Here is a 24339-nt window from a genome sequence, read left to right on the forward strand (position 1 = left end):
GTGTGTGTGTCTCTCTCTCTCTGTCTCTCTGTCTCTCTCTCTCTCTCTCTCTCTCTCTCTCTCTCTCTTTCTCTCTCTCTGTCAAGAATCGAAAGGGAAGATAATATGCAAAATAATCCTAGTTAAATATTTTTTTTATAAAAACATCTAACCAGCTAAGCCCACGAGGTAGAGCGGGTTGACCATAAAACAAAACTCAAAACCCGAGTGAAGAAGGCACAGCATCAATAATCAGTATAAATATCAAGTGCAATGTGCGTGTCACACTCTGACCGGCCCTTCTGGCGTTGCCCCAAAGCCCGACGGGCAATCCGTCCCTACCTACAGTCTGCCTTGCTTGTAACTCCCCCCCCCCCTCCCTCCCCCCTTCCACCTCTCCCTCTCCTTCTCCGACTGTTGCTCCCTTTCCCGCCATGCCCTCACTTCAAGCACTCGTCGTCGCAGCAGCGGGATCACCACGCGCGCGGCTCTGTCTCTCTTGTCTTTCTCGTTTAATCCCGCCTGGGATCTCTTCTGTCTCTCGCGGGAGCACCGGGTCAACGAGGCTCCGGTGTTCAGAGCCCCGGGACAGGACATACGACTCCTGACACATGGACGGTGGCTGCTCGGTAGAGACGCCGAGTACCGGGACTCATTAACAAAGTAAGTCCAGCAATGAGGCGATAGAAACAAATGATGATCAATTGGTAAACCTTATATAACCGGAAGCATAGATACATGTTGTATCAGTAAAACTATAGTTTTGTTGTTAATTAAGAAACCCGAAGGGTCACAGACAGTCTGGATGAAGGCTGTTGAATGAGAGCCAAAGCAACGACCCATGAACCATGAAACTACAGGTTTAGTCAATAGGCAAGGAATGTTGATCTCTGTCGCTCCTTGACCTAAAAAAAAAAGTATATCGTTTGATCATCATTTGGGAAGTCAATTGTCACAGGTTACTTGTCATTCTGCTTGTAAACATCAGCGGAATTATTATCATTATTAGGCAGCCTATTTGGCTTATGATTATTAAGATTAATATTATGATCATTATGAGACTATTATTATTCAGCTAGGCCTATTAGGCTGATAGCAGGCTGCTGTTGTCTTGTCCTTCAGGCCAATAGTCTGTTCAGGCTGTTCTAATTCTCATCTAGTTCGATTGTAAATTATGATTTTAATGATCCTTACTTCCTATTGGCCAACATATTTGATTGTGTTGTGCCATTAGAGTTAATAAACACGTGACACCAAACATCACTATATTATATACAACATTTAAAACCCTCATAATAAGAATGATTTTAAAAATGATTTATTAACCATTTTTGGTGTATACTATATTCGGTCCCCGTTGGAGTTGAATAGTTGACCTGAACATCGATATTGTTATCTGTAAATTAAATGTAAATTGCAGAAACCTTATTAGACTAGTTTATTTCGATTTTAAGTTTTCCAAGCGTGTTGCCACGATTTAATATATTGATCTATGCTTAATTAAGCCTATAAATGTATTGATCTAATGTAATAATAGGCCAATTTTTCTAATTGAATAATGTATTGATCTTATTTAATAATATATTGATAATAATATATTAATGTAATGCAAACAATTCTAGAGTTTAAACCCATAAATAGATAAATAAAGGCCCTGCCTGGGCCTTTATTTATCTATTTATCTATAGAGAATTTGAATTATACAATCACATCTTCCTACAGATGCAACTTCTTCAAAGTTTGCTTTTAGTTCTAATGATATCATCAGTTGGGTGGAATTGTTGTTGGAACATAAATGTTGAGAGAGACACTTCACCTATTGGCTGTTTCAATATGAGTGAGATAACTAGTTATACTATGGAGAATGGCATTTGGTACGCATCTGTTAGTGTGTGGTCTACCTGATTGCGTCTCAGTCACTTAAGTCAGTTGCGCTTGAAGTGGTCTGTGGATATGGGTTTTTGTATAGACTATGGCTTTGTGTAGGCATACATGGTCTGTGGTGTGTGTGTGTGTGTGTGTGTGTGTTTGTGTGTGTGTGTGTGTGTGTGTGTGTGTGTGTGTGTGTGTGTGTGTGTGTGTGTGTGTGTGTGTGTGTGTGTGTGTGTGTGTGTTAAAACTAAATGCTGCCTAACAATAAAAGTGAATAATGTTGCTTTTCAGATTCAAGGCTATGCTTTTGATGGAGCTTACCTTATTTACAGTAGAATTACAAGCCCAACCTTCCTCAACTGGAAGTCGAAAATTAAAAGAAATGCAAACATTACTGGAAACCGAAAGAATCACATTTACAACAAAAGCAGACATTAATGTATTGAAACGTCTTCCAGTGCGTTGTAGCTAGTTCAGTTCATTTATCTCCATTTCTATCTCCACAAGTATTTTGGTATCAAAGGCTGATTCTTAATCCTTTGTGATATATGTTAAACATGGTGTGTAGGCCTACATCCTGTGTGTGTGTGTGTGTGTGTGTGTGTGTGTGTGTGTGTGTGTGTGTGTGTGTGTGTGTGTTTGTGTGTGGGGGTGTGTGCGGGAAAAGAGGAAGAAGTCAAGGCAGTGTTGAGAGTGTGTTGCATGAGATTCTCGTTTCATACATATGTAACTAAAGCGTAACGTTTTACTTGAGAGAAATGGAAAACTAAAACAAAAGTAGGTCAAACAGCATTTAATCCTCCACTTCCACCTGAAACACGGATGGACACTTTTTTCACACCACATACAATATTTATAAGGGATGGAATTTGACCTTGTTAAGTTTGGTTGATGTTGAATTAATACACGTCATGTTACGGGGCAGTATACAGTATAGCGTTGCTGCTATGGGGATAGTACCAACCGACCATGTTGACCATGTGAATACCCCATAACAATATGCAAGACCCCATGCAACAGTGTTGATGAACTCAAGTGAGGATATAAAAAAAAGCCATAATTTAGTTTAAACTAGGAATCTTGACATTCTTGTAACCCCGTCAATGCCAGATACAAAGCCAAAGAGTGGCGATGTGTGTGTTCCAGTGCGGCTGTCTGACGTCAACCAGTCGCTGTTTCTGTCTCCAAAGGCTTCAGTTTCTCAGTCTGGCAATACTGCCCTCATTAATGTCTTTAATATTGTTCTGGTTAGGAGGGCGAGGGAGCATAGCGACAGAGAGAGTATGAGAGGGGCAGAGAGAGAGAGCATGGTGAGAGAGGGAGGGAGAGCATGGTGTGTGTGTGAGAGAAAGAGAGAGAGAGCATGGTGAGAGAGGGAGAGAGAGAGAGTGAGAGAGAGAGAGAGAGAGAGAGAGAGAGAGAGAGAGAGAGAGACGGTAGGGGTGTATGTGTGTGTGTGTGTGTAGGTGTGTGTGTGTGTGTATGTGTGTGTGTGTGGGTGTGTGTGTGTATGTGTGTGCCTTGTATGTGTGTGTTTGCTGGGGGTTGCAGTCTACATAATCCATGGCTTGCTTTTAACCTAATTATTCTGATATGTGTTTATTAAAACCAGACCGTGCGTGTGTTTAGAAAGAGGGGAGGCAAGGTGGGAAGGGGAGGGCATATCGTTGGAGAGCAAGAGGGAGACATAGCGGGAGGGAGAGGGGGGGGGAGGGAGGGAGAGAGGGAGGGAGGGAGCAATTGGGAAGGGGAGGGCATATCGTTGGAGAGCAAGAGGGAGACATAGAGGGAGGGAGAGAGGGGGGGAGGGAGGGAGAGAGGGAGGGAGGGAGCAATTTAGTGTGAAATAAAACACATGCACGCACACACACAAACATACACACACAGTCAGTTAAACATGCTCTCAGTTTAGGTAGAAGCAAGAGGGAACCGCCTGGCAGTAATGCAAACGTACATTTCCTGAGCTCAGCTGATGAGACACTATAAATGTGTGCACATTGTTTTTATAAAACGTGGTCCCAAAGCCACGTCATGCCATGTTCAAACACATAAATTATGTAAATATGAGTTTGAGATTTTCGATACAGTTGGAAAGTGTGGAATGTAGGTGTAGGACTAGGTAATACTGAAAACGTTATCACTATAAGCATGGGGAAAGAAAAACAATCTAGATAAATATCACGATTAGCATATGTGTTAACAGTCTAACTGAGGGCCATTACAATGAAGTATAAGGGAATTTAAAGAATGGAATCAAACTTAAACTGCTTTACTTTACTTTTCAAATTTCATTTTTGGATAATGTTAAGTAGGGATCGACCGATACACGTAAAAAACGCAAATATCGGCCGGCCGATATATCGGTCGATCACTAATGTTAAGGGTATATCTTCTCATCGTAATCAATGAAGGCGATAAAATACCAATAAAACACGATAAACGATAACAATTGAATCATCCTTCAGCCACAAATTTAAAGCTGCAATGTGTAACACGTAGTTTAAAATAACCAAGACATATATATAGTCAATGCTGATTGATAGTGATTTAAAAAATATTATCAATTACATAACACCCTCCAACTGATATATTCTACAGATAAAAACTGCTGGTCCATACCTCTCTCTTTGTTTACAAGACTCGTTGTAAACAAATCTATCTACACTCCCTAAACCCCTTCCACTCACTCCACCAAGCTAGCCGAGCTACGCTAGCTCACGTCTCAGAGTTGAACAGTCAGTTTGAGTGGACAAAACACTGTTATTGAGTTTTTTTATTCTGAAATGTCTACTGACTCAAGCCTCTTGTAGGGGCTCAATCTCAATCGCAAAATTCCATCCATTCAAGGCGTGTTTGGGGGGATTTTGACATTTGAATGCCCTGATGGGATTGAGATACAATAGAGATAGTTGATAGTTAATAGATATAAATAGGTATACCTATCATAATAAAAGTGCCCTGATGTTCTCCAGTTCCTCCCAGTTCCTCCCAGTGCAGTGGCAGCGCCCCCTGGAGGCTGAGGGCTGATGGAGCAGCAGGCGAGAGGAGACAGCGTCAGCCCCGAGGGCCGAGGGGAGGGGGCGGGCGACAGCCCCGACCGCCCTGGGGTCACCGCCCCCCCGGCGGAGGCCCGGGCCCAAGGGCACAACGGCACCATGCTGAGACCGCTCAGGGGCTGGGCGACGGACGCCAGCGTACCACGTAGGGAAACACGCACTGCTCTTAGGGTGGTACGCACACAACAACGCACATCACACTGGGACAGAGAGGGGGAAGGGAGAGAGAGAGAGAGAGAGAGAGAGAGAGAGAGAGTTTCTACTGTTAATGAGGAGGCCACTCTGTGTGACTAAAACCACAGCAACACACAAACACACACAAACAAACACAAATGCACACACACACACACACACACACACACACACACACAAACACACACACACACACACACACACGACTCTACGCTAAGGTGATTGACAGGCGGTAGGTAGGTGCCCATACAGGAAGAACAGCTCCCAAAAGTTATCCAGCACCGCTAACACAGTGAAGAGATAACACCCAGTACATCCCAGTACAGTACAGACCACCCCAGAGCAGTAGCATTAACACCCAGTACATCCCAGTTCATCCCAGTACTGTACAGCCCAGCCCATAGCCTTAGCATTAGCACCCATCCCCTCCCCCTCTGCAGGTCTCATGATTCCGCTGTTCTGCGCGGTGGAGCGTGCCGGCACAGGGGGCGTGGCCTGCGACCAAGAGGGGCGTGGCGAACGGCACGCTGACTTCGTATTGGTCGGTCGGGACGTTCTCTTCAGCCGGCTGGTGGAGACGGCCGTGCTGGCACTTGGCTACACACACTCTGCAGCTGCGCAGGCCAGAGGTGAGACACACACACGCACACAAACACACACACACACACACACACTCGCATACACACACTCTTCAGCCACGCAGGCCAGAGGTGAGACCACCTGGGGGTGGCAGGGGGTATGGGAGTGTGTGTGTGTGTGTGTGTTCCTGAATGTCTGCATATTTTTCTGATGATCGATCCAATATCAAAATTGTCGGCCTTGTTTACCAACTGAGTAAGAACTTGGAAATGCAATAATCGTGGTAGTTGTCATTAACAGACAGAGTCTGGCATTAATTGTTTTACAGTATGTAATTTTACTGCATCTGACAATGTCTCATCTTTCCCAAGCCCCATGACTCTTGACATGTAAGCGTCTTTATGTTGGGATAATGTTAATGTTAATATAGCGTTGTAAAGTCTAAATGATGATTTGATGACTTTTACGATGGTACAATTTTTTACCACACCCAGTCAAGTTAGACTCTGTCTCTGAGATTCGCAACAAAATGTTACTTCATGTCAATGAACAGTTAGCTTAAGGTGACCAACTTAGCCTACAGTCTTGACAAACATAGAGACAGAGAAAAACAGAGCAGAGGGAGAGAGAGAGAGAGAGAGAGACTTCACTTTTCCTCTCCACTCCTCTCCTTCTTTTGGTTCCTCACCTTTCCTCTCTCCTCTCTCTTCTCCTCTACTCTCATCTCATATATTCTCCTCGCTTTCCTCTCACTTCTCCTCTCACCTCTCTCTTCGCCTCTCCTCTCCTCACTCTTCTCCTCCCTCCTCTCCTCTCTCCTCTCCTCTCTCTCCTCTCTTCTCCTGTCCTCACTCTTCTCTCTCTTCTCTCTTCTCCGCGCTCCTCTCCTCTCTTCTCCTCCCCTCTCCTCTCTTATCCTCTCCTCTCTCCTCTCCTCCCCTCTCCTCTGCCTTTTGTCCTTCAAAACAAGCCATTTTGTTATTCAAACAAATCATTTCAGACTTGACCTCAGGAATTCCTGCCTTGCCCACAGCGTGGTCATAACCGCTCAATACCTTCTATTTTTTTCTGACAAGGAAAGTATTTTTAATCTCTCATCTCTGGCACCCAACAGTTTCTCTTAAATGAGCGCAGATGATCGAATGATATTCAAGCTCTTATTGTAGCTCATTGTGTTTAGTTTGAACCAATATTTGACACTTTAGGGTAGAAGGAGGTCAGTGACCATGCGGTCAACCGAAATGTAAAGATGTTTCACCCTGTTTGCTTTCTTTCTTTCTTTCTTTCTTTCTTTCTTTCTTTCTTTCTTTCTTTCTTTCTTTCTTTCTCTCTTTCTCTCTTTCTCTCTTTCTTTCTTTCTTTCTTTCTTTCTTTCTTTCTTTCTTTCTTTCTTTCTTATATGTATTTGTCTTAGATATATTTGTTACGTTTTTATTTGCAGGCTGTTTTGCGCTACTGAATCAACCATATGGCAAATCATAGTAATATTAGTTTATTTTTTTAGCGTCAAACGATCACAAAACTAATATAATCGTTTTGATTTTTATTTTATCTTTTTTTTCATTAAATGTTTTATAGGAAGTGCAGAACCGATGGATACATATTTGTACAGTATTTTAGATTTGAACATTTTCTTTTTGACCATTTTGTGTATTTTCTTAAGGCAAAATTTCAAAGTTTTTCGGGAGCGACATGCTGAATAAATACATCATGTTTTCAAGCTCAAAAATAATGGTTTGAATAATCGTGATTTCAATATTGACCAAAATAATCATGATTATGATTCTTTCCATAATCAAGCAGCCCTAAGATGAGGTTCAGGTTTTTTGCAGCCGTCTCTCTGTCTGTCTGATAGGGTTAATAATTAATGGCTCCATTCGGATTATTAGTCAGATGAAGTTTGTCCTGACCAGTCACTTCCAGACCGGTGTGATCCTATCCCACACAGCAGCTGTAAGCCGACCTCATAAACACATTACTATTTAATTAGTAGTATTATTGGGTCATCTGATGAGCCATTCATTGATTAGCAAGAATTACAACGATGTTACTGATGTACAATCTCACACACACAGACACACACACTGCAAAGAGGGTGGCAATGACGTATGTATGCATGTGTCTGCGTGTGTGTGCGTGCGATCGTGAATATGTGCGTGTGTATGTTTGCGTTTGTGTGTGTGTTTGTTTTTACCTGTGTGTGTGTGTGCATCCGTATGCGTGTGTGCATACCTGTGTGTGTGTGTGTGTGTGTGTGTGTGTGTATGTTCGTGTCTGTGTGTGCCTGTGCGTGCATTCCTGTGTGCGTGTGTGTGTATGTGTCCTCCAGGTATCATCAAGGTTGGCAGTTGGAAGCCCATGCCCATCCACTTCCTGACGGACACCCCGGAGGCCACCGTGGCAGACATACTGCTGGACGTGTACCACATGGTGACACTACAGATACTACTGCACAGGTACCTCCGCTAGTACTGGTAGTACTCAGAGTACTGCATGTACTGCCACTCATACCACATGGTGACCCTGCCAATACTACTGCACAGCTACCTCCACTAGTACTATAGTACTATTAGTACTACAACCAGTACCACATGGTTATCCTACCAATACTACTGCACAGGTACTCCCACTAGAACTTTAGTACTATAGTACTATGAGTACTATACTAGTACCGAGGGAAGGGGAATGAAAGAGAATGAAAGATAAAGAGAAATACAAAGTGTGTGTCTGTGTATGTCTGTGTGAGCATGTGTCATATCATCATAGCAATATCATTACTGATATGTTCCAGTTGTAATCACCTTTTTATTACCTGACAGTCATCTCGGTCAATTGGTGATAGAGATGACGAGAACCAGGAAGTGGTTCTGGTTTCGCAGTGTCAGATGATGAGGGTTTGAGTGTTTCCGTGTCGAAAGTGGAGCGTCTGTGTTTCTAATAGCCTATGTGTGTATATTTCTGTAATAAATAAACCACAATGGGCTTATTGGAACATATTGTACGAGGAGCTGACCGTCGCCAAAGCACATTACTCTGTTTATACCACAGCTACCAACAATGGTGCAGATAATAATTTCTTTCATCTGTCACATTATTGCTTTTTATCGACCAAATCTGCTGAAATCATAATTCTTCCGTGGCTGTTTGCGCAGACCGATTTTCCGTTATTTACATTTAAGGGCATTAAATCATAGCGACTAACAATCGTTCATGCACATATTCACACAGCGAAGGCATGGTCAACCATGCAAGGTGTCAGTTAGGGTTAGGGTTAGCTGTCTTGCCCAGGGACACCTCGACACTCACACTAGGATGAGCCGGGTATCGAACTAGAAACCTTCTGGTTACAAGTCAACCACTTCTACCTCCTGGGGTCGAGGTGCTATATAGACACTAAATTGTATTTGTATTACAATAAATTGTAAACAAGGCCCACCCTTTGAACGTTATCGACCAATCAGAAATCCAACAATGCTTTGGCATAAGCAGTCCTAATCCCGCCCCCCCCCCCCCCCCCCCCCCCCCCCCCCAGACTAAAGGACTCCATCACAACACAAAGCATCGTGCCTTCCCACTCGATACAGAGCGTGTGTCTCTCCCCCCCCCGTAGCTTTCCCCGGCTGGAGGAGCTGCCGCCAGAGCAGTGGAGCCCGGCCACGGTGAGGCGCGGCCTGAAGGAGCTGCTCACAGGGAGGAACCCCAGCAGCCTGGCCCCGGAGTGCCCCCTCTCCCAGGTACGCCCACCCCCAGGGGGTGTCCCTGAGCGGACCGGTTTACACCAGCGCCCATCCACATACACATGCATATCCACACATTCGTGCATTCACATGCATACACCCACATACACGTTCACACACACTGAAACACGCACGCACATGCACACTCATGCATAGACACACGTACGTACATACACACACACACAGATGTATACATACACACACACGCATACATACGCACACACACAGGTATACATACATACGCACACATACATACACACACAGACATACAAACACAAACACACTCATGCATACACACACATACATACACAAATGCCAATACATACACACCATACATACATAAACACACAGACATAGCCACACACACATACATACACATAAACACTTACACACACCAACATCAGTCAGCTACTCAAACACACACTCACACACACACACTGGCAGTTAAGTGTGTGTGAGTATATACTCGCCCACCACATGTCTATCTCATCGTCTGGCCGCACAGTTAATGTGCTCTCTGTCGGTTGCCCTCTCTTCCCCTCTCTCTCTCTCTCTGGATCCCACACACACACGCTAGCTCGCACACACACACACACACACACACACACACACACACACACACACACACACACACACACTTCCATAATCATCATATTCACACAACACACCCTGTTCCCATTACAGCTAAGCGTGTCATTTAGGATTCTGATTTATACACTCTCATGATGTCATTAGTGATTAAAGGAAGTACGTGGGTGGTTTGGGTGTGTGTGTGTGTGTGTGTGTGTGTGTGTGTGTGTGTGTGTGTGTGTGTGTGCAGCTATTACTCATACTGGTTGATTCCTCCCAAGTTTTCCCATGTCACTATACGGTAACAATGAAGGCTCACAACTTAAACTTAAAATGTATAATAAATATGCAACGCTCCAGACCAACATCTTCTACTGGTGGCACTGTTGCCACAAACTCATTTTGTCGCAGTCCTTTTTCAGCCCTTAGTAGCAGTATTGGCCAGTCCTTGATGTCACGTACCATCCATCTGTGTGCACTCATTTAAAAGATGAACTCACTTTGAACACATTGTTGAATGTCTTTATTTGTATTTTTCGCTGGTACCAGCGTCAGCGCCTCGACGTCTCTATCATCACGGACCAACTCTTTGCGCACCTTCTTGTCTTGTATCTGGAATCTCTACCTACTAATAATTGCAGGCTGCTAATAAGCTTATATATTCCAGTTCCAATTTACTATTCCCTTTTAATATGTCCTCACTGTTCTCCATCTATCCGTCTCTGCCTGACTTCCTGTCTTTCCACCCGTCCATATGTCCGTCCCTCACATTATTCTGTCTGTGCCTGTGTGTTCCAGAGCATGATCTGGGCCATCGTCAGCAGATCCTACGACACCAACATGTCGGCCTCTAAGTGCCAGGAGTTTGGCCGGTGGTACAGGCGACACCATCGCCTCAGAAGTAAGTCATGTATCCTGGAGGTAGTTTCCATGGAACCGGTATGGTGTTTATCAAGTATGGTATTATAACATTTGTGATGATATCCACTGTAAGGTTTTCTGTTTTTTTCTTTTGTATTTGAATATCACATTGAGTACGTTTTAGTGGAATTGAAATCAAGATCGTCATTTATATTGGAAAAGGCCAATGAGTTTTGGTCGTATTTGTGCAGTATTTGCGTAGTCATCCCCCCACACACACATACACACATACACACACACATGCTCAAACATACACACATGCACACGCACACACACAAACAAACACACACACACAAACGCAAACACACATGCCCACACATACACACACGCACACACACACACACACACACGATTGACCCAACACAAGAGGCAAAGCTATCTCTTGTTGCTCACTCTGAACAAGCTAAGCAGCAGAAGGAGAAGCAGACACCAGCTGTACAATCACACCTGTGGGATGGAGAGGCTAGCCACAGGCAGGATGGTGGGACTAGCAGGGTCCTATCAGCCCAGCAGAAAGATTCAGCTTTTGATACCCAGTGTCAGCACTTTGGATAAAAGTGTCTGCAGAACACTAAAAGGTAGAGGAGGAAGGAGATGAGGAGAGGAGAGGGCAGGAAACATACTAAGTCAACCACTCCAGGAGCGCCCCCGTGATCCAAATTGGACAGCCGATAAGCAAAGCAGGAAGTGGTTGTCTTGAGGTGTGATGCGAGCCTTTGACTGTGTGTGTGTGGACCAATTACAGCCAGCTCCTTCTGTCCAAGGGAATCCGACAAGCGGTGGTCCGGACGCCACAAGCAGGATATTAAAGGTGAGGGAGCGAGTAAGAGGGGTGATAAACCCTGCTAGGTGTTTTGTTATACACATTTATGTATAGTTAAGCATGTCACATACCATGTTTATGTGTATCAATGTGTGTGTGTGTGTGTGTGTGTGTGTGTGTGTGTGTGTGTGTGTGTGCTTCAATGTGTGTATGTGTGTGTGTGTGTGTGTGTCAATGTGAGTGTGTCAATGTGTGTGTGTGTGTGTGTGTGTGTTTCTGTGAGTGTGCGTATGCGTGGTGTGTATGTGTGTGTGTGTGTGTGCTTGTGTGTGTGTGAGTGCATTTGTATATGGATACGTGTGTGTGTGTGTGTGTGTGTGAGTGTGTGTGTGTGTGTGTGTGTGTGTGTGTCTCTTGCCTCCAGTGGAGAGGGATGTCACAGATGTTCTCGTCCAGACCCAGGCCCCATCCCCACTGCTCCACTCCCCAACCTCGGCCTCCCCCAGGGGGCCTCGGCACACCCAGAGCCCCCACAAGCCCACCCAGACCCAGCCCCAGCCCCAGCCCCAGACCCAGACCCAGACCCAGACCCAGACCCGCGGCCGGCACGGCTCCAGCCCTCCACCCTGCTCCGGGGCCCCGACGGCCCCCCTCCTGGCCCCCCAGATGTCCCCACAGCTCCGACAGCTCGCCATGGCCCACCTGATCAACCAGCAGGTGCTTCTAGCGCAGCACCAACAGCATCAACAGCACCAACAGCAGCAGCAGCAGCAGCAGCCGTCCTCGTCCCCACAGTTCCTCAGCCAGAAGTTCCTCCACCACCCTCCCATCAGCCGGGCCTGCAAGCCCCCGGGTGGGGCGTCCGAGGCCGGCCTCCCCCCGTCGTCCGCGGAGGTGCCCTGGGACATCTACCGGCAGGTCCGGGACGAGCTGAAGAGGGCCAGCGTCTCCCAGGCCGTGTTCGCCCGTGTGGCATTCAACCGCACCCAGGTACGTGTCCGGTTAAGGAACCTTGGTCTGGGGGATTTCAACTGAAGGTAGAAGGGAATACAGATTATTATCACATCGTAACAGTTAAGATATCGCTAGCCTCGTAGTATTAGCCTGAGTCATATTTTAAGGTTAATCTTGTATTTTGTCAAAAATTTAAAGTAGTCAAAAAAATAGGTCAATGGCCTAAGCCAAATAGCTGACTTAGGCAGATTGTGATTATGGAACGTAAAATGCGCTCTGATTGGCTTAGGATATAGCCAATGAGGCATAGTGAAACAGCAGCGTTAGGAGAGTAGAGTTAGGTTAGATATCACAATTTGGCCAAAATATGACACGATCCACGTTTGAAACCTTGTGGACTCGAGGATCGTCCCCGCCACCACCCTAGTGTTTTAGGATTGGTCTTGCCAGTTACTTTGCATGCTCTCTGTTCCTGTATTTGATGAAGGTAATGGAGATACATTGGAAGGTTTTTGTTTAAATTATACACACTGTCCTTTTTCACAAAGACTTCATGTGTGAAAAGTGCTTCATAAAAGCCATTTAATATTACAGCTGTAGCTTAGCTCCTTAGTTTACTAGCACTCTGAAGGTGAGGATTATGTCAGCTTTGAAAATGCAAGCGCCTGCTTGTGTGTCTCTTTTGTTGTATGTGAAACTTGTAGTAAACCATTTCGGACAGAGTAGCATATCTAAATTGGCATGTGCAAAGACCTGTCGTTCATTTGTTCTCATTGTATGTGGCTGTAAAAGAGATGTTTTGTTTAACATCAATCGCAGATGAAGCTGTCATTTGTTGTCTGAATGACCCCATGAAAACTATCTGGGCATTTCTGGGAAATGCGCTTAAGTCAAAAAAAAGAACTTACTTTTAATGTAAACATTCAGATTGGCTTAATTTTAAAATGTTTTGGATACACATACCAAAACATAACAACTTCATCAACATCTAAGGTTTTGTGTCTCTACAACTAAAGGGAAAAATGTCAAAATGCCGTTTTTCAGATTGTTGACATCCATGTTTCTCCAAAAAACAGTTCATGTTTCAGAAGCAAAGCACAAACCCTTGCATATAGGCTGCACCTCCCTTTATCCGACATACAGTAATCAGTGAGTTAGAAAAAAACAAAAAAACATTTCATGCTAATACTTTTCAGCGGGGTTGCCAGCGCAAAGAGGTTGAATATCCACATCCTATAATCAACAAGTCCAAGTCAAACACGTCAAACATATTTAGTTCAGCCTTTCATCACAATTACAGCGTCAAAGGGTGTCCCATGACCACGTTCAAACGGCATTTGACAAGGTCACAACGGCATTACATACCTCTGGCCGTCTAAACCCTGACTAACCGTTACGACGTAAACCACGGAAAACGTACGAAAACTCTTGAGCAAAATCGTTAGAAGTATCGTCGGAGGGGTTACCACAAACCGGTGATAATATCTGTAATATGATACACATACGAGTTATCAAACCAGGGAGGCCTTCCCATTGGATCAAATGTGCTCTTTGTTGTGGTGGAGCAGGGCCTGCTGTCGGAGATCCTGCGCAAAGAGGAAGACCCACGCCTAGCCTCCCAGTCGCTGCTGGTCAACCTGAAGTCCATGCAGAGCTTCCTGCTTCTGCCCCAGGGAGAGCGAGACCGCATCTACCAGGAGGAGAGAGAGAGGGCCAGCAGCAGCATTCTGAGTCTTTCACACAGTCAGGTCACCACCGCCCCGGCACAGAGGCACACTCAGGTACACACACACACACAAACAAAGACTTACAGACACACACAGACTTATGTACACACACACACACACAAATAGGTAGACACACACACACAAACACACACACACACAAACACACAGACTTACATACACACATACACACACACAAACACACAGACTTAGATACAGACACGCACGCAGACACACACACACACACCTACACACACACCTACACACACACACACACACACACACACACACACACACACACACACCACACACACACACACACACACACACCATGCCCCCCGGAGCAGTGCATACTTCCGCAATCCACCAGTGCTCAGCGGCCAAGCCTGGTATTGTAGCTGTTTAAGCGGGCTGTGGACGGGGCCCTCGATTCAAGGGGCCAAGAAGTAGATATCTCTGTTCACTCCAATACAAGTGGGGAACAGGAATGTGTCTCTGAAAAAAAATTCTGGATATCAATCAAAGGCTCATAATTATCTTTATACCATGTACTATACTTTATTTTATTTATGTGTTTTTTGCCGGAGAAGGAGGGGTGGGCAGCGGAAAGGAGTCGTAGTGAAACAAATGTTGTTTCGGCCCGGCATAATAATTGTTAAATAATAATTGTTGTCCAGATGGCAGGAGGAGTGTAATTTAAAGATCACATATAGAGAATCATCGGGGGGGTTATGCTTTGTTCTTATACTTCCATGGCCGGTAAACAATGCGACTGTGCTCACTCAGACCTCTCGCTTATGATGCTAGAATATTTTTGCATCCGGCACGTCATGCACTAGGGCGTGGCTAGGCGCCCATGATGCGGAAGCAAATCTCTCCTTGATGTTGCCCTGCGCCATTGAGCAGTTTTCATAGGAATAAATGGGCGGCCATGTTTTAGTCCGCTGTCCTTTCTTTAATAGGTCCATGACACACACACAGGTTCTCAGGCACCTCTGATAAACAAACGCACAGACTATCAGATGAACACATGCTAAATACCGTTGATGGCACACACATATACACACACACAAACACAAACACACACACACAGAGGTCAATGCAATCAAAGTAGGTCAAGCGCTTATTGGATAGCAAGGAAGAGCAACATTGCCAGGTTCAGTCCTCACCCTCCATCAACGTGGCTGAATGCTCATGGACCCCCTCTTCCTTGTCTCTTCAGCCCAAGCCCGGCCCGCCCTTCGCTGCCCCCCCCCTGGAGCCCACCGCCGGGGCCAGCATCACCCCTGGGATCTACGAGGAGATCCACCAGGAGATGAAGCGGGCCAAGGTCTCCCAGGCGCTGTTCGCCAAGGTGGCCGCCAACAAAAGCCAGGTGGGTCCTCCGAACGTCTCAGTCTTTGTTTCGGTCCCCGAAACGTCGGCCCAGTTCTGTTCCTCGTAATGTTTGGGTTACGGATCAGCAACGCTGAAATAGAAGCACAAACCCGAGAGATTTAGCGGCGTCATAGCCACAAACACACAAGACTAGAGTACAATGCTGTTAGGGTGGATTAGGAAGGCTAACGTAGAACTTAAAACGAACATCCCCCCTCTCAGGGCTGGTTGTGTGAGCTGCTGCGCTGGAAGGAGAGCCCCGGCCTGGAGAACCGGACGCTGTGGGAGAACCTGTCCAATATCCGCCGCTTCCTGTCCCTGCCGGTGCCCCAGCGGGACCACGCGTACGAGGAGGAGTCTCGGCATCAACATGGAGACCGCCCACCGCAGCCGGCGGACCTTCAGGTAAAGCCGCAGCGAGGCCCTAGTGTGTGGAGGGGGGCCCGACGCATTGTGAGTCTGGAAACTTGGGCAGTATTTGAGAATACTCTTGAGGTGTGTCGCCACAGTTTTATAGACAGGTTTTCTCATGAGTCGCTTCAAACGATTTATTACGTTGCATGGAGGTGCTAGCCAGGCTAACCAATGCTAATCTTTATAGCAGTTATCAGCAATCAAATCGTTTTAGAAAATTAGCTTCACATTTTCCCTGTTGGCATATTCTTGATTAATTTTTCAATACCGAGAGATGTGAAAGACACTTTGCCTTTACTTTAACATTTTATCGTTCATCTGTTAACCAGGTGTTGTTTGTGTGTGTGTGTGTGTGTTCTGTGTGTGTGTATGTCTGACTCAGCAAGATACAATATTCATAAAAGGTGCATATGTAGCTCATTTGCTTATCGGGTTATTTGAACAGCCAGATTCATATTTTTAAGTGTTTTTTACAGTCAAATAAAAACCCCAGCAAAGTTCTCAATATAATTATTATAAAAAAGACATTGTCAACATTCTCAGTTTATTTCCTATATTTGTCCATTTTTCCACAACTTCCTCCCATCCCCTTCTGTTTGGGTCCCATAAGTCATCGAAAAAAAGTCATAACTAAAAATCACACACACACACAAACACACACAGACACAAGCACACGCACACACACACACCCTACTACTTACTCCCTCATCAACCCCAGTAGCCGTCTGGCCCAACCTCAATGTTGTCCAACACCTACCCTATCATTATTGAGACACAGCGAGAGAGGAATGAACATTATCTTTATTTAAAGCCTTTCATTTGAACCGCAGATTTATAGCGCTGGGTTCCTGTGTTCTGGGAGTGCCACCCCACCCAGCTAATAAGACCTGGGAGGGTTGGATCTGTTTGTGCGATAAGTGTGTGTGGGTGTGTGTCTGTGTGTGCTTGTGTGTGTGTGTGTGTGTATGTGTAGGATGAGTGTGTGTGTATATGTATGAGTATGAGTGTGTGTGTGAGTGTTTGTAGGATGAGTGTGTGTGTGTAAATGTGTGTGTGTGTGTGTGATTGTAGGATGAGTGTGTGTGTATATGTATGTGTGCGTGTATGTGTTTGTGTCGGATGAGTGTTTGCGTGTGTGTGTTTGTATGATGAGTGTGTGTATGTGTATGTGTGCGTGGTTGTAGGATGAGTTGGTGCGTATATGTATGTGTAGGAGTGTTTGTGTGTGTGTGTGTGTGTGTGTGTGTGTGTGTGTGTGTGTGTGTGTGTGTGTGTGTGTGCGTGTTTTTAGGATGAGTGTGTGCGTATTTGTATATGTGTGTGTGTATGGGATAAGTGTTTGCGTGTGTGTGTGTGTTTAGGATGAGTGTGTGTAAATATGTGTGTGTGTTTGTTGGGGGGGATGAGTGTCTGTGTGTGTGTGTGTGTGTGTGTGTGTGTGTGTGCGTGCGTGCTTGCGTGCGTGCGTGCGTGCGTGCGTGTGTGTGTGTGTGTGTGTGCGTAGGATGAGTGTCTGCGTATGTGTGTGTGTGTGTGTGTGAGTGTTTGTCTGTGTGGATGCATAACTTGAATCGAGTCGAGCAAACAACTTGCACTGTGTGAACTTCATGAACAGACTATCTTCCGACTGGATTGTTACACTGATTGGCTGAGAAGTTTGTCTGTCAAGGCAAGAACTCCCGCCCCCAGCCTGATCCGTGTAGTGTAACAGAATGTTGGGTCATGGGATCAGGATGATCTCCAGTCTAGAGGGGGGGTCTACCCAATCAGGCTACGCAATGATACTACAACTAACTTTAAATGTCCTATGCAGGCCCCCCATTCACATGTTTGCTTTGCTATAATGACTATTCGAGTCTGCACGGCCATTTCCTGAGTATTTCAGTTTCCATGAGTCATCCTCCAGCTCTCGGTTATGTCCTTGCACGTCTGTGCCTATATTCTCATAAGAGCATCATTATGCAGAGTATTCATCGGTTTTCTTATCTCAACAGGCGCTCCACAGACACCCGATGCCGCCTCTGAAGGTCCCCTCGCCGGCACCCGAAGGCCCGCCGCCGTCCTTCTCCAGGGTGTACCGAAGCCCCGAGGACGCCCCTCAGCGCGGAGGGCCCGGCCCTCCGCCGGGGGGCCCCAGGAGGGCTCGCTTTCGGACGCGCATCTCCCTGGAGGCGCTGGGCATCCTGCAGAGCTTCATCGGGGACGTGGGCCTCTACCCGGACCAGGAGGCGGTCCACACGCTGTCGGCCCAGCTGGACCTGCCCAAGCACACCGTGGTCAAGTTCTTCCAGAACCAGCGCTACCACGCCAAGCACCGCGGCTTGGCCCCCCAGGACGAAGGGGAGGAGGAGGAGGAGGAGGAGGAGGACTGGGGAGGCCCGGACCCTGGCCCCGACCACGGCCACGACGACGGCGGGAAGGGGTTGTCAGGGTCGGAGGACGAGGGGGCAGGCGAGGACGGCCAAAGGTCCGTGGAGATGAGCAGGGCGCCGGGTCCACAAGCAGGAGCGGGGGACCTAGGAGAGAGCAGGGGGAACAGGGCAGGGGAGCAGCCGGAGGAAGAGAGGCGCAAGGGGGGAGATGGAGAAGCGCCATCCCCGGAAGATGTAGTGATGGCCCCCAGGAACGGCACCCAGAGCCCCCCTGACTTAGGAAGCAGCGTAGACAACAGGACTGTGGTGTGATGGGGGACCAGGGGAGGAGGTACTGTGTAGCGTGCATTTCAGGTGCAGCTGCTGAGAAGCCGGGCTGCAGTGTAAAAAGGTCTTCCAGTTCTTTGAGTGAGCGAAATGTGAACTGAGAGGTTGCATTTGGACAAGCCGCTCGGCCGCACTGCTTGTTAGAGTGCAATGTGTGCGTTGAGGTCAAAAGGGATTGAAAAGCTGATACCTCACCGCTGAGTAGGAGGCAAGCCACAGCCACAAGCTTCTCTGTCTTACAACATAAACAGCAGGTCACCTGTCTTGACCTGTTTACTTTGGGGCTTTTTTGGTTGTCCTTTTGGTAGTTATTTTCGCATCATGCATTGTGAAGCTCACTATTGGGCCTGAACTGCAGTACCCATGGAATAGAGATGGCTGTTAGTGTTTCTCACATCTCGTTCATCCACTATTTATTGATATCTATTCTTCAGTTGAAGTTCAAATGTGTTGTCATAGATGGTTGTATTTTTTAAAATCTTTACTTTATTAGGACAGTAAATATCGGAGAATGCTGGAACAATAAAGCCTCAAGAAATGTTCATCAAAAGATGTAAAATGTATGTATAACAGTAACAGAATATTTCATATTCATTTTTATGTTATCCACTGATTTGTTTTGTATGCCCCGATGAAAAAACAATCCACATGCACAAATATCAAAATTTGTGAAGGACGCTAACGCAATGTATGCAGCCTTTTAATAAAACATGGAGGATATGAATGATGATGAATAAGAAAACAAAGCTGTTGAATTAGTGACGGCTCAACCTTGTTTCTACACTTTCCATGATCTCTGTGTTAAAGGACCACAACAGTTTGTATTAAAAATAACTTTTAAGCACTTCCTAAATGTCTCTACTGCTACAATTACAAATGGACAATCATTAGCGTGAGTTTAAAGTCCACAACTATTAAAAAAAAAGCATCTGCAGCAAACCATGTCAGCTCTATTGAGATTGTGTTTTCATAGGGTGGAGTTTACAGTTTAGGAAAATTCCTTTATTATTGATAACATTTAAAGTTGAAGTACTGTTTGATTTCATTAAGACAGCTAAAATGTTGCACTTGCCACTTTTACTTGGCACAGTATATTGGTAACAATTTACAATAATTTTACTTTAATGAATCATTAATTGGTAATAATGCCGTTTAAAAGAACGGCGTTAGGTAACGCCGTTATTTTTTCAGTAACGGAGTAATCTACCGAATTACTACTTCCGTCGTTACAACGCTGTTACCGTTACTGTACGAAAAATGCAGTGTGTTACTATGAATTGATTTGATAAACTGCGTAATCCGAACGCACCCCCTGGCTCCAAACACAAACTGCTAGTGAGGAGACCGGGTGGGTTAACAACGAGATAAGCGATTATGATTGGCTAAGGCAGAGTCATGTTTCATGGAAGCCAATCGGAGCCAGTATTTTTACACACAAGCCAGGACACTCGCGCCACACACACCAAACATTCGATGAAGCAGCAGAAATGGCGAGTCCGGAGCAATCCAATGAAAAGTTGGCATTTTCTGTAGTATTCAGCAGATTTTCCGCAGCCTTTGCAACCAATCAAATTGAAATTCAGGCCCCATCCACACTAACCCGGGTAAATGTTTGGAATGTTTTGCATCCACGTTCCACACTGAAATTATTTTGATAAACAGTTGTTGTCATGGTTAAGTAACTCCGCCACGCCTCTCTGTTTAGATTACAGGCGCGCGATCAGCTGATATTTACAGTTGATCAGCTGGTTAATCATTTTCGACCCGGTCTTGTCCAGAAATGCTGCTCCAAGTACTGTTTCAACTGTCGTCTTTCAGGTTTTTTACCATCACTGAAGAACATCAAGTACAGCAATTCTTTGACATATAGCAACTTTATTTTTTTTTACAGTAACGCAAATAGTTACTTTCCCTGGTAACTAGTTACTTTTATTATAGAGTGATTCAGTTACTAACTCAGTTACTTTTAGGAACAAGTAGTGAGTAACTATAACTAATTACTTTTTTATAGTAACGTTCCCAACACTGCATATAGGCGTCTTTTATTATTGCAATTCCTATTGCTGCCTGCAGGGTTCCTAACAGCCCCACATTGCAAGACACGTTATACTCAACTAGAATCGTCACCATCATCCAACATTTGATGTCAACAGACCAAAAATAGTCGGAAAGCCTACAGAAACTATAGATAGTTAAAGTGAAATTCACATTATTAAAAATAGACTTGGAGCCATGATTTACTGAGGAACAATTTTTTTGGGAGCATGCTTTTGCAAGTAGTTTGCTGCCCCACCTGTCCATATGGACGGCACGCGCCTGTGCCTAACCCTATTAAATAATGAGTACATTAATACCTTAGTTAACATCAACACCATTACCTTATTTAACATGAACAACATTAAACATGAACGCCATGAGTAAATTATTACTACACCATTAGTTAAATGTTAATTAACTTTTACTTAATGCTTATTACTGCATTGAATAATGTTAATTAAGGGTTAATTGAAAAAAAATCTGTTTTTTTACAAACCAAACTATTTCTACTAATACCACTAGTTAGAAATAAAAGCAGTTTCTCAAAGTATTTCATCATCGACATTCAATACAGCAATGAAGCCTGTATTCTCTCTCTCTCTCTCTCGCTCTCTCTCTCTCTCTCTCTCTCTCTCTCTCTCTCTCTCTCTCTCTCTCTCTCTCTCTCTCTCTCTCTGTTCTGCTCCATAATCTCTCTCCCTCCTACTGAGGCTGGCACGGTTGGAAAAGTGCACAGCAGGCTTGTCAAAAGCATTAATTTAGGAGTTTGGTTTACATTGTGCAATTTCATAACTCGCTGGCCTGCCAGGGCACCTGTAAACAATTTGAAACTCTTTAGCATCCGACGCGTGTGGAAAACACACTTTTGTTTTGGCCTCGCCATCTGCCAGTTATTTAATTGTCCACAAGCACACACACACATAATTTTTCTCTCTCTCTCTCTCTCTCTCTCTCTCTCTCTCTCTCTCTCTCTCTCTCTCTCTCTCTCTCTCTCACTCTCTTCCTCTCTCTCTATTTATGATGAGATTGAAATATACCGTCAGAATGAGTCACATTCAAATGTTATTTGACCTTTTTCTTGGGGTCAAACAATATAGACGATAAAACGCAGTACCTCACAATGTTGGACTAGAATGGGTTTTTATTGACCTAAAAGATACTTTTTTATACAACGGAGGGCGGACATCATAGCTGACCTCTCAAAGCGACCACAGAAGCGGCGGCTGAATGGCCGAGCATCAAGGCTCAGCCGTTCACCAGGACACACAACGACAATGTTCACACGGACACTCACATTCTCAGCTTTTCATTGACCAGCCCAATTTCCTGCTCAATGTTTTCCACAGTCTTTGCGTGTCGTTACTGTCAGTCTGTGTTTCTGTCTGCGTACAAAATGTGTCCCTTAAACCATTTTGCCTTACCTCTTAATGCAAATTGGACAGCCAAATACGCACAAAAATAATACATAAAATACAAAGTGTATACAGGAAGATGCACGACACATATACAACAAAACGAGTCTTGACGCTTTGTGTGTCGCTGGTTTGCCAACACAAGGTATGTGCGGTCACAAAAAAGAGCCAACATGCCAACCTATGTCTGCTATTGAGCTTATTTGCGGTCTCTTATTCAGTGCAGAGCCTGTTGTCAACCACTGCTGCTGTTCAGACATATAAAAGACATGTATATATATATATATATATATATATATATATATATATATATATATATATATATATATATATACAAATAGTATACATATAAGTATATATGTATACTTTAGAGACACTCTTTGTTCTTTGTTTGATGGCCCACTGTGTGATGCCACAGTTTACCCGTGAATGTGTGTATGTTTGTTTGTGTGTGTTTTATGGGTCCACAGCTGGGTATTAGGACTGGATGCCATAGTTATGGGGGTCCTCAGTGAGAGATCATGTGTGAATGCATGTGTGTGTGTGTTTGTATGTGTGAGTGTGTTGTGTGTGTGTTTGTGTGTGTGTGTGTGTGTGTGTACGTGTGTATGTGGGGCAGGGCCGCAGATGCTCCGTCGGCTGATATTACCCAGGATGCCTATGTGTGTGTGCGTGTGTGTGTGTGTGCGTGGGGGGAGGGGGGAATGGTTACAAGGGAATGACTCTCCAAAGAGAAACACACCTGTGACACAAACACACACAGGCTCAGATACACAAACTCTGCACATTAATACACACTCTGATAAACACGCTAATACTCGCTACGGTAGCAGTTTACACACCATCAAGCACAACACAAGGTAATCAGCCAAACTGACTGTGTGTATGTGTCCGTGTGTGTATGTGTCTGTGTGTGTGTGTCTGTGTGTGTGTGTGTGTGTGTGTGTGCGCGCATGCGTGTGTGTGTGTGTGTGTGTGTGTGTGTGTGTGTGTGTGTGTGTGTGAGAGAGAGAAAGAGACCGCATTTGTGCACATTCCAATTGTACCCATTAACCCATATTACCTGACGGGAGTGTGTGTGTTTTGGCGTGCATGTGCATGTGTGTGTGTTGGCGTAAGTCTGTGTGTTTGTGATTATGCAAGGGGGAAACAGTGGCGTATACTAATTAACGAAAGGGAGTCAATGTGCTTTAGTTACTTCATGTTAAGGCTTTGCGTGTGTTTGTGTGTGTGTAGGGGGGGTGTTGCATGTGTGTGTGTGTGTGTCTGTGTGTGTGTGTGTGTGTGTGTGTGTGTGTGTGTGTGTGTGTGTGTGTGTTCATACTAGTGTGTGAGATGACTTAATTCCACGGAACAAATGTGTCGGACCCTCCTGCTCCGCTCTCTTGTCTCTTGCCTCATCCACACCCTGCCACAGGAAACACCATTGTGTTGATACACACAAGAAGCCGGCCCATTCTATCTCTTCAGAAAGCGACGGCATTGTAGAGTATGTGATGAGCTTGTTGACGCTTGAGTGAGGAAGTGTGTATGATGTTGCGTCGTGGTACTTTGCTGTGTTCTGGTAGATGAGCAACGGGGCTTTATGTTGAGGTATACAATGTGCTGAACTCATGGTTTGAAGCCGATGCACATAAACATCACACGTCCCCACACACACACACAAACACTAATAGAAAGCACAGCAATACACAAAACACACAGATGTTGAAAGAAGGCGGCAGATGAAATAAGTCTGAATTTGACCACATCACAAGAATAAACATTTAATTAGGGCGATGCTGGCAATTTTGGATGTGTTTTCATGTGCTGCACTGAATAACCTTTAAACGTTTAAACCCAACATTTCCCTGTTTTGCACAAAATAAAAGAGAAGGGTGAGAGAGAGAGAGAGAGAGAGAGAGAGAGAGAGAGAGAGAGAGAGAGAGAGAGAGAGGGGGGAGAGGGAAAGCTAAAACATGAGAGAGAGTGAGAAAGAAAAAGAGAAAAAAAGAGGATAACGGAGAGAGAAGAAAGAGAGAGGAAGATGATGAGAGATGAGAAACAAACAACA

At 45.0% G+C, this 24339-nt stretch overlaps 2 protein-coding genes across 2 annotated transcripts in view; both read left to right on the forward strand.

Moving 5' to 3' along the window:
- Window positions 1–24339, forward strand: part of LOC307074718 (tripartite motif-containing protein 16-like) — a 298259-nt gene that overhangs the window by 58067 nt on the left and 215853 nt on the right.
- Window positions 4878–18822, forward strand: LOC307074717 (DNA-binding protein SATB2-like; the record flags this gene model as incomplete). The annotated part of the gene is made up of 11 exons (XM_079734989.1): window positions 4878–5052; window positions 5540–5728; window positions 8008–8134; window positions 9289–9412; window positions 10784–10886; window positions 11652–11717; window positions 12094–12659; window positions 14192–14404; window positions 15570–15722; window positions 15947–16129; window positions 18133–18822. The coding sequence occupies 11 exons, from the start codon at window positions 4878–4880 to the stop codon at window positions 18820–18822; spliced, it is 2589 nt and encodes an 862-aa protein (XP_079591115.1).

The sequence above is a fragment of the Pollachius pollachius genome (assembly GCF_949987615.1).
Source record: "Pollachius pollachius genome assembly, chromosome: 4".
NCBI lineage: Eukaryota > Metazoa > Chordata > Actinopteri > Gadiformes > Gadidae > Pollachius > Pollachius pollachius.